The sequence below is a fragment of the Eublepharis macularius genome, chromosome 10 (genome assembly GCF_028583425.1).
Source record: "Eublepharis macularius isolate TG4126 chromosome 10, MPM_Emac_v1.0, whole genome shotgun sequence".
Classification (NCBI taxonomy): domain Eukaryota; kingdom Metazoa; phylum Chordata; class Lepidosauria; order Squamata; family Eublepharidae; genus Eublepharis; species Eublepharis macularius.
The window spans coordinates 20391556-20408149 of record NC_072799.1 but is presented as its reverse complement, the minus strand read 5'-3'; the positions used below and the strand labels follow the sequence as shown (position 1 = coordinate 20408149).

Sequence of the window (16594 nt, the reverse complement as noted above, 5' to 3'; positions counted from 1 at the left end):
CTTCCTGGCATGCGTGATGTCATCACACAGGGCTCCCTTTGACCCTGCGTGATGACGTCACTCCCGGTACTGACATCATCACGCACGGCAGGAGCGCGTGCGCTTTGCACACATGCAGTCACACCATCCTGAGTGGCGGCAGGGAAGAGCAAGCATCCCAGTCTCCCGCTGGGAGACTTGAGGGACCTGGCAACCCTAGGCCGCGATGATGTCTCTTCCTTAATTGATATCACCGCACCTGGCGGCAGACATGTTCCCATGCTTCACAGGGGCCCAAACTGGCCCCTGTGAAGCATGGGAGCATGCCTGCCAGCAGGTGCAATGATGTCACTTCTGGAAGTGTCGTCATCATTGCACCTGCGGGTAGCAGGTACACTTGCTTGAACGCGAGGAGGTTCCCCAAGGTAAGTGCTAGGTCTTCCCACTCCTACCAGGTGGGTAATGGGACCTGGAAACCCTAGTCTTGTATGGGGAAGGGCAGAGATAAGATCCAGTAGGCTGTCCCTTGAAAAGATTCGGTCAGAAACCAGGGGAGGCAGACAACAAGACCGTGGAGTGTGATGAAGCACGGTGGGAGGATGCTGCCACTGGTGAGAACTTTTTGGAGAGCTCCAAGGAGGGGCAGAGACAAGGGGAAATTGTGGGGTCTTGCCAGATGTGATCCTGCGATGTAGATAGGCTTGCCAACCTCCAAATGGGGGCTGTTGATCTCCTGGAATTACCTTCCTCAATCCTCAACAGAGAAACAATGTGAGACCTGCTGAAACTGAGTTTATGCACAAATTCAGAACAATGGACCCCCCCCCCCCAACCCGGGGCTGAACAGGGACATAGGATTCATTTCTTACTACATATCCTGATTTTCTGCATTTCCTCTCCTACTTTAATCAAGCAAACGGCATTTCACATTGTACCTCCACCTCCTGTCTTGGCAACACTTATATCTAATGAAGGAAGCTTGAATCTCAGAAGTTGATACCCTGGAAACTCTTTGTTGGTCTTTAAAGTGCTACTGGGCTCGAACCTTGCTCATCTATGGCAGACCAACTCGGCTATCCATCTGAAACTATTGGAACATAAGGTTCTTTCATAAAAGCGATAATAGAAGCAATATGATTAAAATATATTACCTGCATCCAAAATATCTGTATTTCTCTGGCTCCGTCCAGACTGGCTTGCAGTAGTGTTCACCGTCGGCTTTTTCACAGTTCCTGGCTTTTTTACAACTGGAGGAGTTGGCTTCAGACGTTTGGTAATATTATATACTGCATCAGTAAGGGACTTGTCTATATACCCGGTTAGGTTTGATAGGATCGTTCCTGCTTTTATCTCCAGCACAGATTCAGTGAACTCTTGCAAGCCCTTCTGAAATAGCACAATATCTGGGTGAGCAACTTGCATTAACCTGGGGATGCTGGCATTCACCTCTTGAATTCTTCCAGAGATATCTCGACACAAGCTTCTCGCTTCATAAGCAGTCTTGTTTAAGAGTGGGATGCTCACGGACACCCGGATGGATTTGACTTCCAGTGCTCTGATTCTGGAACTCAGAGTCTGAAACTGACCCGAAACCACTTTGTCCTTTTCTGCTAAAGCAGCTTTGACATTTCGTACTGAGACACAGTTGTTTGCCAAAAACTTGGCAATTTTTGCTTCCACAGCCTGCAGGCGAACTTCATGATCTTCACGCTCCTCTGTCGGGTTCAAGATCCTCTCTTCCCGGTGACCAGTGTCTCGGTTATGCTCTTGCATATTTGAAAAAGCTGTTATGTTGAAAACTTGACGGTCTTGATTAAGATCAGGGAACCTTATTTTGTCCTGTTCATCTGATGAAGGATTGAAAAATGGCAGAGTCCTTTTTACAACAGAGTTAGATTTTTGATTCTCATTGACTAGTATCTGAAGGGATTCATTCATGAGTTGGAACTGAGATATCCATGTCAATATGCTTTCTGAGTTCTCTGCTCCATGACAGCAGGCTTTTGTTTCATTTCTCAAGGTATCCAGTGTTTCCTTCAGCACATAGTTATCTTGAATAGAATCGACGGCGCTGTTGATAACCATCATGGTCTTGTTTAAGCCATCTTCCATTAAAACAAAACATTCCTCAATACGTCTCTCAGATTCTTCCTTGTGAGCTTGAGCTTTGTTTTTGAGCTCCTTTTGGCTGCTGGTGAGTCCCTCGATGGTGGAACTCAAACCGGTCACAACATTAGTTAAGTTTTCCAGCTTCTTGTTTACAGCTTCCACTTTGATCTGCTGGTCATCATCTGACGTGAGGCTAAAAGGCACTCCTTGCTCAATCAAAGGCTGGAGAATCTCCATATCATAACAGAGGTCATTAATCTGCTCTGTCATTTTGTCCATCTTATCATCCAAAGGAAACACAATGTTCTCCATTGTTCTGTTTAAAGTAAGCATGTTCTCTTCTGCCCCTTTCAGCTGCGTTTGGAATTCCTTCCGGCACTCGGCTAACACGTCCTCGAATGCTCCTGGTAAGGAGTCTTTCTGGATCTCTAGCGCTAGAGTGAGGTTGTTGATCTTGCTGTCTTGGACTCTGAGGTCATCATAAAGCTGCAGAACCATCAAGCTCTGTGTTTTCACTTTCTCATGCAGACCAATCACGTAATCTGTAATGTTATCACTTGCTGATTTACTTTCCATCGCTGTAGGGATGTTTTGATCTGAGACCCTTTCAGCTGATAACAGCTGCTCATGAACGTCTTTCATTTGGCTCAGAGTCTTGTTCAGAGATTCGTAGTAAATGTTACTCTTTGAGCTTTGATGCTCCAAGGCAATTTCCATAGCCACCTGCTTGTCCTGCAGATCTCTGATTGGCTGATCACAAGTAATGCTTATCTGTTTTTCAGTGTGCAGGATCTGGGTCTTTATCTCTAGGATTTCCATCTTTCCTGGTCTATTTTCTATTTCCAAGGCAAATTTTTGTTGAGATGCATTCAAACTTTTGACCATTTCTTTGGTACTCTCGAGATTTTCAGTTAGACCAGACATAATCTTGAAAATCTGGGCTAGAGTTTCTTGCAGGTCATTTTGGAAGACTTTGATCTGCTCTTTTACAATCTCGTTCACTAGCTCATTAATGCTTTTGGACTTGAGACCTATGGGGAGGGAGATACACATATCCCATTAACAAACAGCAAAGCTTTAAAAACATATCCAGTATTTAAGCAAAGCTATTTTCTTTTATGCCCTTTTAGTATGAGCTTTTTAGAACTCTTACTTCTAGTTCTGTTTGGTGGCAGAAGCTCTGATTGAAATAGACATGGGCATGGACCGGGAAAAAGCCACGGACCATCGGTCCATGGTCTGTTACATTTCATGGACCATGGACCATTCATGGATCCGCTCTGGTTTGTGAACTGGTTCGTTGGTCCATGGTCTGTCACTTCCAGGGGCTCTAGCACTGCCCCCTTAGCACTCAGAGATGCCAAACTCACAGCATGTCTTCAGCAGGCTCTCCTCCAGCCACCCTCCAAGTTTGGCCAAGATTGTATCCAAGTTTGGACATCCAAGTTACAGATCCTCAAAGCGGCTGCCCCCAGGAAACCTCCAGTATATAGAACAGGAGCCACAAACACCAATTGACTTGCATTGGCTTGCAGCAATTGGCAGAGCCCTAGGCTAGCCCAACACCCTAAAATGAAATAAGAATTGAAAGGGGGGGAGAATGAGACAGAAGAGAGAGCCCTTAAGAAGACAAATAAGCTTGCACCTAGAGTCTGACTGCAGCTCTGAGACTGGGTTGGGGGGCACAGCCCTGGGCTATCCCACCACCCCACAAGCAAATAAGAATTGAAAGGGGGAAAAGGAGAAACAAGAATGAGCCCTCAGCCGAGGAAACCCAATAAGCTTGCTCCCACCCAGAGCCTTGCTGCAACACAAGCCCCAAGCCTCCCTCTGGCACAATCCGAAAAAAACTCCCACAACAAACAGTTCCTCTGAGCCAGTAACCAGCTGGAAAGTGAAACCACAGCTCCACACTGTGTCTTATATACTAAAAGCTCACATATAGAATAATGGGCAGTCTCTGGTTGGCAGCCAGAGCTGCCTATCAAGGTTTTCATGGTAAGATTGGTATGTTTCAAGGGCAGCAGAAGGTCTGCAGGAGCTCCTGTGTTGTCTAGGGAATTGATTGTGGGGTTTTGTGCCAGGATGTCTGGTTTCACTGATCAACAGACCGGCCAAAGTTCATTGCGTCCGTGAAAAAAGGCATGTCCCAGGACCCACCAACTTACAAATGCCGAACTGGCCCAGTCCGTGTAAAATTTTGATCCGTTTTTCGGTCCGTGCCCACCTCTACTTCTTAATCATGTCCTATCCATCTCTTTCACTGGATGATTTCCTTTGCTGATTCTCAGTGGTTTTTGAGTTTCAATAGTGCTTTTGCTATTCACCCTTTTTCTTTTAATCAGTTTTGTTGTCCTGCGGGAGGAGCTGTAATGTGCTAGTCAGTCACTGCAATTATAGACAATTATCACTAAATGGAATACGTAACCAAGGTTTCTAGCATCCTAGATTAAATGTTTAAAAGACCTTTCCACCTATCTGGCATACAATTCGTTTACTGGGGGAAAGGCTGGATTATCATAAAACATAAAACATTTTAATTCTCAGCCATTTGAAAAACAATGTGGAATTTGTGATTTGGCAGTTCAGAAAGCATATTTTCTGTCAGAGTTAGTCTGGTTGGCGTGAACAAGTGAGATTTTTCAAAAAGGGGAAAATAACAGATACATGTTGGCTTAAATATTATTTTTTATTGTGAACTAAGCTTTTGTAGGCTTGAATCCACCTTGTGAGATTACTCTGATGTTGGACATTCCAGGCTATCCAAGGCTGTGACATCATACATTTTTTAGTCATCAAGGATTTTTGTTACCATACATTTCCACTGCTTCTGGTGTTTGCCTTAAAGCAGAGCACCTTATTGATGGGCTTGCAGACTGGAGGAATGTGGGGAAAGAGATAACATAGAATTATCTTATATACTGATAGCCAAGTGACCCTGATCTGAGAATACTTAAATTTGGAGATTGGAGCCATGAACAGACAAGACAGATATTCCTACACACCTGAAAAATGCTCCAGATTTTGTAGATAAATCTTAACTCTAAAACACATGCATTGAGGGATTTTTAAAAAACCCAAATGATAAAAGGAGCTCCTGTAGCTTTGGTTGTTGCTTGGCAACCCTAACAGTTTAGCCAGTCTTCCAGGCTTGGTTTCTGTCAGGAAAAGGCAGGGAGACAGAGCAGGGCCCTTTCCAGGGCTGTTTTGGCCTTTGAGGAAGGACTCATTGGTTTCTTTACCTCCAAAGTGGGGGAGGGTGGTGTCTGCAGGCACATGGGGGAGACAATTCAGAGACTTTTCACACATGCACTCTGAAGGCCCTGATGATGTCACTTCTGGCTGAAAAACAGAAGTGACCGGGCTCAGCAGGGCAAAATTGGCCCCAAGCATAGCATTTTCATTATGTTTGGGGCCAGTTAGGCCCTGCTGAGACCCCGTAGCTTCCAGTTTTCAACTGGTAGTGTATCATTGGATCTTCCAGAGTGTGCACACCATTTTGCTGCATGCTCTGATGGCTCCCAGCCTGCCTTCCCACCCCAAGCCAGGTGAGCATCCCTACATTGAGGCCAGACCCAGAAGCAACACTGAGCGACCTGATACCACATTACTTGCATGACTAACCCAGGCCTGGCTGGTTGTACCATTCAACAGTAGCCCCCACCCCTTTCAAGTAAAAGTGTAGTATAGTGGTTAGAGTTTCAGAGTAAGATCTGGGAGACCCAAGTTTTCATCTCAACTCTGCTGAAGCAGCTCACTTGGTGCCTTGATCCTGTCACACACTCTCAGCCTAACCTACATCTCAGGGTTGTTGTGATGGTAATGAGGAGAATTATGTAAGCTGCTTTGGGGCATCCATTGTAGAGAATGGCAGTATATGAATGAAGTAAAATAAGCAATACAGATGAAGAATGGGGGGCAGATAAAAGGTAAGTTGTTTAGTGAGTTTGAAGAGAGAAGAATGTAAGGAAAGGTGAACATATGGAGGCTGCCAAGAGGAGGGAAAGCAGAAATATTGTGGGGAAGGGATACAGAGGAGAGTGAAGTACCTCCCGCAACTCCTTGCAGGTTCCCCACCATGCAACCAGGCATGGCTCAGCTAGCACCCCACAACCAGGCACAGGGGAGAGACTACCAGGGTGTTAGGGGCGAAGTGAAGGCAGAGGGGCAGACAAAGGTTGGTGGGAAGGAGAGAAGGAAACCGGAAAAAGAGGAGAGGCTATGGGGAGCAGGGAAGGGGAAGAGGACATGGTGGGGGAGAGTAAAATGAAATGCCCCCTGCAAGTCCTTGCGGGACCCCTACTAGTATATGATGTGGGTCCTAGTTCGTGTGTGGAATTTGGAGGGCTTAAGTCATGCTGACCCAAATTCTCAAAACTGAGCCTTCTCAAGAGTCCCTGTAATTCTGCAAAACAGAATTAGGATTGCATCATTACTTCAATAGTAAAGAGTCCAGTAGCACCTTTAAGACTAACCAACTTTACTGTAGCATAAGCTTTCGAGAACCACAGCTCTCTTTGTCAGATGCAGAAAGCTTATGCTTCTGCATCTCGAAAGCTTGTGCTTTCTCGAAAGCTTATTCTACAGTAAAGTTGGTTAGTCTTAAAGGTGCTACTGGACTCTTTATTATTTTGCTACTACAGACTAACACGGCTACTCCTCTGGATCTATGACCATGACTTCAGACAGGTTCTGACAGAAAGTTCAAGCAGAAACTGGCAGCATAACTGTGACCATCTTGTGTCCTTCTGAAAGGATATCATAAGTGTACAGCACATACTCAGATGAATCCCAGCCAGCAGTGGTTTGTTTATTTATTTGCTAGTTTAGACTTTTAATCTACCATACCTGAGAACCCACAGAATAACAGAAAATTAGGATATTTAACAAACAAGTCTAATTTAGATGAATTAGCTTTTATTAAGGAAGGCATCTGAATCTCTTCAACTACATTTTTAATCTTTATAGATTAAGGTGGCAACATAGATGAATTGAAGTTTTATAATGTTTTATCAAGCATCAAATACTATAAAACAATGCACATATTTGTACATTCTATCTATGGCAACACATGTGTCAAGAGACTACATTAAATTGATTCTAACAAGATTTGATCCAGTCTAATTAATGGTATAACAATATTACAAAAACACAGTTTCACCTGACTTAAGAGCAGAGCTTTTTCTCTGGGAAAAGAGGTGATGGAACTCAGTGGGTTGTCCTTGGAGAAAATGGTCACATGGCTGGTGGCCCCGACCCAATCTCCAGACAGCGCAGAGGGCAATCTAAACTCCCCTCTGTCTGGAGATCAGGGGGCGGGGCCACTAGCCATGTGACCATTTTCAAGAGGTTCCGGAACTCCGTTCCACCGCGTTCCAGCTGAAAAAAAGCCCTGCTTAAGAGCATGAGTGAAGGAGGGTGGTGGGTGGGGGGAGATAGTTTTATCAATTGGTGTGTAAGTAAGGATTTGACAGAAAGTCTATGAGGCCGTATAATATCTGAGCAAAGACTTGTACTGTGGGGGTCAGTTAAAGAATTCTTTCATCTCTTGCCAAGCCCTAAATGAGTACTAATTGGCTACAGAAACTTAAACAATCCCTAATTGTTTAATAGAGCGAAACCCACCTCAAACAAAAATAAAATAATCTGCTCAGGAAGACTACATGTCTGGGGGGCTGTTCAAGACACAAAGCCTCAGAAAACATGGGTAGAATAACATAATTTTGTATTTACTTTCTTGCCCTGCTGTGACCCTCAAAGAAAGTACATTGTGTTTAATAGGCTAGATATCATCTTCCAAAATCCCTTTATTCCCCAAAACATTAACCCCCAATATTGCTGACAGTTTAGCTGACAAGAGCAACAAAGAGTGCAAAGGAAAGCTGGAAACTTTTCATAAAGTGTCTGAAATGCAAGTTTTACAACATTCAAAGTGCTTCACTTACATTACCTCAGTAATCTTTACAGTCGCTGTGTAGGCCAATATTAGTGACTTGTTATAGCTAGTAGGCTGAGGTTGAGGGTATAACAGTTTTTGCCTAAGGCAATCTGTTGAGCTTTTGACTGGATTGAGATCAGGAACGTAAACTTCTTGGTGAGAGCCAAATCAGATGTGATGGGGAGGGTCCACACACGCTGAATAATGCACTTTCAATGCACTTTAGTTATCCTTTAGAAGTGGATTTTTTCTTCCACACATGGAAAATCAGTTATAAATGTTCACTAAAGCATATTGAAAGTGGATTGTCCAATATGTGTGGAAGCAGCCCAGATGTACTTATCAATGGAACTTTCAGGACTGGACTTGAGGGCAAAAGTCCAGGACTTCACCTACCCTGACTTGTGTGCTCAACCCTTGCCCATGTTGGCTCTTAAAATCAAGTAATGGCCACATAAGTGAACCACTAAGATCTGTTGTAAATCAATCGCTAACTCAGGGCACCTTTCCATGGCCTCTCAAACAAGAGGTTATCTGTCCACTAATTAAAAAAACATCCCTATACAAAAATGACGAAGCCAATTATTGCCCAGTCTCTAATCTTCCCTTTCTGGGCAAAGTGATTGAGACAGCAGTAGCTGACCAACTCCAGACTTTCTTGGATAACTATAGTGCTCTGGACCCTTTCTGGATTCAGACCAGGGCATGGGACAGAAATGGCACTAGTAGCGTTAGTAGATGATTTCCTTCTGAACATAGACAAAGGCCATGCCTCCTTTATGCTCCTCCTGGATCGATCTGCAGCCTTTGACACAGTAGAGTATGCCATCCTATTGAGGTGCCTAGAGACAGAAGTGGGCATCAAAGGATGTACCTTGGACTGGCTTAAATAGTTTCTCATGGAACGGACTCAAAGGGTTGCTGTTGGAGATCAGCTATCTCCAGAATGTGAGCTACCTTGCAGGGTTCTGCAGGGCACAATCTTATCCCCCATTTTATTTAACCTTTATGTAAAGGCTTTAAGAGAACTCATTCACAGCTATGGAGTTGGTTGTCATTAATATGCAGATGACACCCAAATCTATATCTCACTATCCAGATCCCCACAAGATTCAATAGAAATCTTGGATCGCTGCCTGACAGCTGTGGTGAAATGGCTGAAAACAAAGAGATTGAAATTGACCCCAGACACGATGGAAGTGACGCTTGGTGGGAAGGCAGAGATCCTGAAGGACATTGTACTCCCCACTTTTGATGCAGTTTGTCTGACCCATGCAGACTTGGTTAAGAGCCTAGGGATCATACTCGATCCAGCACTAATACTAGAAAAACAAGTTAAGGAAGACACCAAAAAAAATGCTTTCTACCATCTCTCCCTAGCCTGGAAAATGGCTTCTGACCTGGCCACCTGGATCCATGCTATGGTAACATCAAGACTTGATCCAATGCAATGCATTATACATAGATTTGCCATCTAAATTAACTAGGAGACTAACTAGGAGGTGGGAAACGCTGTGGCTGAACTGCTATCAGGAGCAAGCAGGAGCATGAACACCACTCCCATCCTGTAGTCACTCCAGTGGCTACCCATTAGTTACCATGCTCAGTTCAAGGTATTGGTTATCCCTTACAAAATTCTTCATGGCCTTGGTCCAGCATACCTACGGGGCCACCTCCCCCCTATGCTTCACCACGGCAGCTTTGCTCATGTGAACAGGGTCTTCTATCAAAACGAAATTGATACCTAGTCTCAACAAGACCGACAAGATTTTCAGAGTAATCTGACTCTCAAAAGCTTATACCCTGGAAAACTTGTTGGTCTTTAAGGGGCTATTGGATGGGAATCTTGCTCTTCTACCACTTCCCAACCTGACCAATCACAGGCAAGCCAAGCAGTAAACAATCTCCTTCAGTTCTAACCTCCAAAGCTCACTCTGACAGCTGATATTTTGCTCTTCCCTTTGACTTTACTTAACTTTTATTAATATGAGGCAGGCAAAGCTGAGCATTAGTAACTGGCCCAAGGTCGCCCAGCAAGCTTTGTCTCACCCTTGGCCATAAACCCTTGCCATACTCTATTGATCACGGAGGTGTTCAAAAATTGCTTTACTATGAAACAATTGAAAAAAAAATCAGAGAAAATCAAAACAGTTTCAACCTTTCTCTTGATTTCCACAGAAAAGGAAATCAAATATTGAATCTGTTTCTAAACTGCCAGGAGCACTGCTTCTTCTCCAAGAAAACACGAGAGACTTGGCCCCGGTTTCTTTGACCCTAACAGCCATTAACAACCTGAGAGCTCTGTTCTGCCAGCTATGTATCTTCATCGAGTTTAATGGAGGCCTGTCACAGCTGGACATCCATCCTCTACCCCAGAAGGTATTTCCCCCTCTCACGGCTTTTCTGTATTTGATTTTTAATGGGCAGGAGGGGGAAAAGGAGAGGGATGCGGGCAGTTCAGAGGTCCTATTAGGCAACAAAAAGGTCGTTGTTGAATGTACTGTGGAAGGTTGCACAAAGAAACGCAGAAGCCAAGGCAGATCTAGGGGGAGAATGGATGGCACAAATCTAATATGGACAGAAAATAGGAAGGCACAAGAGCAGCATTTGCCACCCGTGAAAATAAAAGAAGAGATGCGTTGTACACAACCCAATGTTTTTCAAAACTGTTGGAGCCATGATTTCCCATTAGTATGGCCAATAAGTAATGTGATTTAGAGGGCGGGAGAGACAATCTGGAAACAGAAATTTAGAGCAGATGGGTGGGAGCAAACAGACTAAAAGGGAAAGATGTAAATTAAATAAGATAAATTCTAAAGGCATGGCCCACAAAACAAAACAATCACATAATTACTTTCATTGAGACCAATCAAAATAACACAAACAGTGTGCAAGTTTTTGATTTTGCCAGAACTGTTAATGGGGATCGATGCTTTTTAAAAAGGGTGGAGAAGAAGAGACTTAGTATTCCATACAAGATGCAGAAAAGAGCAGGGCCGGCACGCCCATAGAGGCCAGGTAGGTGGTGGCCTCAGGTGTGAGGGCCCTGGAGAGGCACCAGAGGGGGTGTTGGGGGTGGAGGTGCATGCTGCGGAGCTGATGTAGCTGGCCCGCAGCTGCTGCAGCCAGCCAGCCCCACGCGGGGGGGGGGGTTGCCGCAGGCGCTAGAGACCCTGGCGCCGGGAGTGGAAAAGAGAACCATGCCTTTTAAGAACTCAGAAGTTTGTACAATTTATTTTTTTTGGTTAATTTGGTCTTAACAAATTGGGATTTCTCTGTAGACCAACATGAGTATCTGTATCATTTGTCTATTTCTGAAATTCCAACCAGATTTAGCACTTAATACATTTCATTGATTTCAGTGGGGGAACGTTAAGTGCACAAGTCATTCCCATTGAAATCAATGGAAGTTATCAAAGCTTAATTAATTGGATTGGATCCCAAGTGACATGATAGTATACTGCAGTTTAGGGTAGCTTGTTTTAACCTATGGCAAATCAACTATTAAAAAATATCAGAGCAAACTTAAAATATGTAAAAACAAAAATATAAAAAACCCTTAAAATAATAAAATACACACATACACGTACAGAAAAAAAAATCAATACATTAACGAATGAGTTTATGGACACATCAGTGCCTATGTGACAACAGCAACATTTATTGGGGAGGAGCTGTTGCTTTGTGATATAGCATGTATTTTGCATGAATAAGACCTGAAGCTTAACCCAAGCGTTTCTAGTTCAGAGGCTCTTGGGTTGCAAGGCTATGAAAGACCAAGAAGAGACATTGCTTGTTAAAGTAAGAGGGTGAAATGGAACAACGGACAGACACAACAAAAGTCAGTCATATCTCTTCACAGATTCAGTAGCCATTGCTCAAATCCTCACCCTCAGACCTATTTACATGTCCAGCAATCAACATACCTCACATTACGAAAATGGGAAAAGTCTGCTCAGCTTAAGTGGTCCAGGAGCAAAGGGCCAGAATTGTGTGTGGACATACAAAGGTGGTCAACAATGTCATAGGTGAGCTCTGGGACGTTTCCACATGGCTTCCCGCTGCTCGTAACAACCCAAAAGATCGCAAAAAAAACGCGGAAGAGCGCGTTTTCTCGTGCGAGATTTGTGTGACGTCACGTGACGTCGCACAAATCTCACACGAGAATTTCGCAATCTTCTGGGTTGTTACGAGCAGCGGGAAGCCGTGTGGAAATGGCCCTGGAAGCACAAAAACAGATAATGCAGGACTCAGAGAGGTAGGAAAGATGAGGCTATGGATAGACTGAAAATAGGACATAGCACGGACCAAAGGGAAGAAAAGCAGCACGTAGCTACTGGAGAAGAAAGCTTGAGTTGGCACTCACTCCTCAACTCAGCAGCAACTCATATTTACAGTCACATTTTCGCCAATGTTCCCAGTATTTGGTGAGCACTTCATTAGCATTAACTAATTATCATAACGCTATCCCCACTGTCTCTCTATTGAAGCCTGCAGCTCTACCATCTTTCTCTTTCATTTCCTTTTGCCATACAGCCAGAACAACTTTGTAAGATCTGAGTAGCTGAGGAACAAATAATATAAAGGAATTCTCCTTGAACTGACTGGAAGAGAATGGGGGTGGGGGGAGAAGACTGCAGAAAAATGGGAATGACTTTCCGTTTGGGGTCAAGAGGGCTCAGTAGAAAAGGATGTTGAGACTGGGTATCAATTTTGTTTTGTTAGAAGAGTTCTTCACAGATTGACAGAACAATATAGAAAAAACATAGTCCTATGCCCTGAAAAGCAGGAATAAGGAGTTATTTCTAAGGGCTTATGCAACAGCTTGTGTGTGAGACAAGGAGAAGAGAAAGGAAAGGAGAGACAAAATGCTTTTTCAGTAGCCCATCTCAACTCACAAACACACACAGTCTCCACTTCTGGAAGGGTCAAGCCCTGTCTAGTCCCTAGCCTTATAATGAAAAGCTAATAAAAGAGGCTAATAGTAGCAATTTCGCCAGGCAACTTAGTCAGAAGGATAACTCAATTTGTAAATGACTAGCATCAATCAAAGGGAAAGCCAGTATACAGTGAGTGAACGCTAGTGTAGTCCAAGAGAAGGCAGAAATAATATGGTATGAAAATTCAATAAAAAGTCTCCAAGGGAAAGGCTGCCTTCACGGACAGTGGGGGAGCTGTTGAGATAGAGTGATCAGAGCGTTGCACTAGGCAAAACTGTGGCTCTCGCATCACTTTCTTCACAGGAACATGTAGACAGCACTTTGTGTGATGATTACAGTCCTGGTCATTTTCATTTGCGATCCATCTATGATTCTACTGTGTGCTGATACGTTGTTCCCAAACACCCTCTTTCAGGAGTCAGAGCCCAGAAGCTGCAGGCAATGAAAAGACAAGGGAGATGGCGAGAGCGACAGAGGAGGAAGACTCAGTCAGGATGACTGCGGTAAGTTGTGGGCAAAAGCTCATTTTAAAGCATACTTCATGGCAGTCGGGTTGCCAGCCATGAAATCTTGCAGAATTACAATGAGTTTCTGGACTACAGCCATCAGTTCTCCTGCAGAAAATGGCTGCTTTGGAGGTTGGACTCTATGGCATTATACCCCACTGAAGCCCCTCCACTCACCAAACCCCACCCTCCCCAGGGTGCGCCCCTAAATCTCCAAGAATTTCTCAACCTGGAGTTGGCAATCCTACGAGGCCATGATGACGGCAAAGAAACAACTGTTTCCCTTCACCGTTGTGTCTGCACCATGTAGGCCTGCAGAGCTATTCAAGGTGGCCGGAGGTCTGTTGTGATCTTGCCTGCAGGAGGAAGTAAGCTGCTCGGTAGCCTGCTGTGACTGTTTTGTTCACTTAGCAGATAAAACCTCTCACATCTGTTCTGATTTGGACTCTACACAAGCAGTGATGGGATTGGATGGTGCCAGGGTGCCCAACTTGTCCAGTTGTTTGGGATATTCTAGGGTTTTTTTCAGTATGAAGATGTGGATATGATCCTTGGAAGTCTGAGGCCTATCCCCTGCTTATGTGACCCTTGCCCTTTCGGGCTACTTAAATCCGCTGGGGGGAGGGCTGGCCAAATAGGAATAAGAGACAGTAAATGCCTCCGTGAGAGAGGGGGCAATCACCCCAACCCTCAAACAGGCTTTGATGTGTCCACTTCTAAAAAAGCCCGTGGGGTCCTGCAAGATTCCATCTTGTCCTCTATGTTCTTTAACATCTACATGAAACTGCTGGAGGAAGTCATCCGGAGATTTGGGCTAGGTTGTGTCACCAATATGTGGATGACACCCAGCTCTATCTTGCACTTCCAGCCCACCCCAGGGAGGCTGTAGAAACCCTGAACAGGTGCCTGGAGTGTATGAGAGCTAATAAACTGAAGGTTAATCTTCTTAACAAGATGGAAGTGCTACTGGTGGGCAGAAGGTCTGACCTGGGATTTAAGGTGCCTCCTGTTCTGGAGGGGGTTGCACTCCCCTTGAAGGAACAGGTCCGTAGTCTGGGGATGTTCTTGGACCCAGGTCTACTGCTGGATAAGCAGGGGACAGCTGTGGCCAGGAGTGCCTTTTATCAGCATTGATAAAATCATTAGCCAGCTGAGGGCTTTCTTGGGCAGAAGAGATTTGGCCCCTGTAGTGCATTCACTTGTTACAACTGGATTAAATTACTGTAACACTCTCTATTTGGGACAGCCCTTGAAATGTATATATGACTGTGTGTAGAGCAATGATTTTGGAGAACAGGGTGTGGAGTTTAGTAGCAGCAGCAGCAGCAGCAGCAGCAACAACAATCGATTTATATGCCATCCTTCAGGACACCTTAATGCCTCACTCAGAGCGGCTTATAAAATGTATTATTATCCTCACGACAATCACCCTGTGAGGTGGGTGGGGCTGAGAGAGCTCTGAGAAGCTGTGGAGAAGTGCGGAATCAAACCCGGTTCTCCAGGTTATAGTCCTGCCACTCTTAACCACTACACCAAACTGGGTCTCACGTGGCTTGGCTCTCACATGGCCTGGCTTGACAAAGTGACATTTATGTCAGATCTGGCCCTCATAACAAACGAGTTCGACACCCCTGACTTAGGGGCTCTCAGTGTATCACACTCACCACATGAAAACAGTTTGCAATACCATAGCAATATGTTTTCTCCATGCTGTGATCATATGGTGGACAGTGGCTCATCACATGGTACAGCCAGAGTACGTGAAAATCTCCCACACCATCACACTTGCTATCAACAAACTATGCTACTATTATAACCATGTGATCTCCAAGAGCCTGAATTGATTCTGGTATGAAAGAGGCATCATTGTCTGTTACATATATACTCAGTTCTCTTGTCCCAATATATTATCTCTAGTCACCCCAATTTACCAGATATGTGTTTGCACCCACCCATCTTTTCAGCTAGTAAAAAAAGGTTCCTCTTTGACGACCTCTTTCTTTGGCTATGCTAGGGATCATGAAACCTGCATGAGAGAAAAGCCATGTTGGGTAGAAACTGCAGTAAGACGGGGAATTGAATGAGATTGAGTGAAAAAGCTGGCTGGATCTAACCCACTGTATTTATATTATGGTTATTGAATAATTACACCCAGCTTTTTAAAAAGTGCTCAAAGCAACTAATTATAAAATATCCACAATAAAAACTACAACTTATAAAAGATAATCAGAATGTTCCAACTAGAAGAAGAACATATGTGACGAGGTCAGACAGGCTCCCACATGGGTATCATTCCGCAGTGTGTGCAAAATGGAACTTTCCAAGAGGGAATTTCTATGAACGGGCTATTCTTGTGATTTTGAATGTTTGTGGGAAACTTATAAAAGATTTTTGTTGCATCGATGGTGGGTTTTTATTTTGTGTAATCCAGCTTGAGTTTTTGGTGAGAAAGGCAGACTATAAAGAAAGTAATAAATAACGGGATAAAACCAGAATATAAAACCAAAACAAGATAATAAAACTCATCATTAAAAATGACAACCCGCCCCCACCCCCAACAGGAGGATAAACATCAACTAAAGCAGAAATCAGTGAAGGCACAAGAAAATCCAGATCGCTTAGCTGGTGGCTGAATACAAGCAACAAAAATATTTAGTGAATCTCTCTGGAGAGAGTGTTACGATTCATATGCAGGACTCTGGCAAGGAGAGGCCCTGTCTCAGGCCACAACTTGCCTCACTTCTCAAGAGGGAAACACAGACAAGGGCCTCTGCTGAAGACTGAGAGCCAAGCTACAAGTGACGCCTTACACAGGTTGGACACTTGTCAGCTTACCTCAAGTTTTGATGGGAAATGTAGGTGTCCTGGTTTTAGAGCTTGGCTCTCCATTACAGCTGCAAGACAATGGTCAAATCCACATTCACCCATTACCCGCATGTTTATCGGATATCTTCCGTTTGCCTCCAATCCGCGATTTTTTCCTCTTCGTTCACATTCCTGCTTCCAATCCGTCTTTCTCGCGCGTCCCTCCGGTCACACGGCCGCTCGAAAACCGCTTTTGGGGGCGGGACCTTTTTTCCCGCCCATTTTTTTTATTTTTTTGAGCGCACTTTTCCGTTATT

General features: G+C 44.3%; 1 protein-coding gene across 2 annotated transcripts in view; it reads right to left on the bottom strand.

Annotated features, from left to right (window-relative positions):
- Positions 1-16594, bottom strand: part of MMRN1 (multimerin 1) — a 101806-nt gene that overhangs the window by 17754 nt on the left and 67458 nt on the right. For both annotated transcript variants that reach the window (XM_054989843.1, XM_054989844.1), the window contains exon 6: positions 1131-3119. In XM_054989843.1, coding sequence (XP_054845818.1) covers positions 1131-3119 — 1989 coding nt within the window. The remainder of the gene's footprint in view (positions 1-1130; positions 3120-16594) is intronic.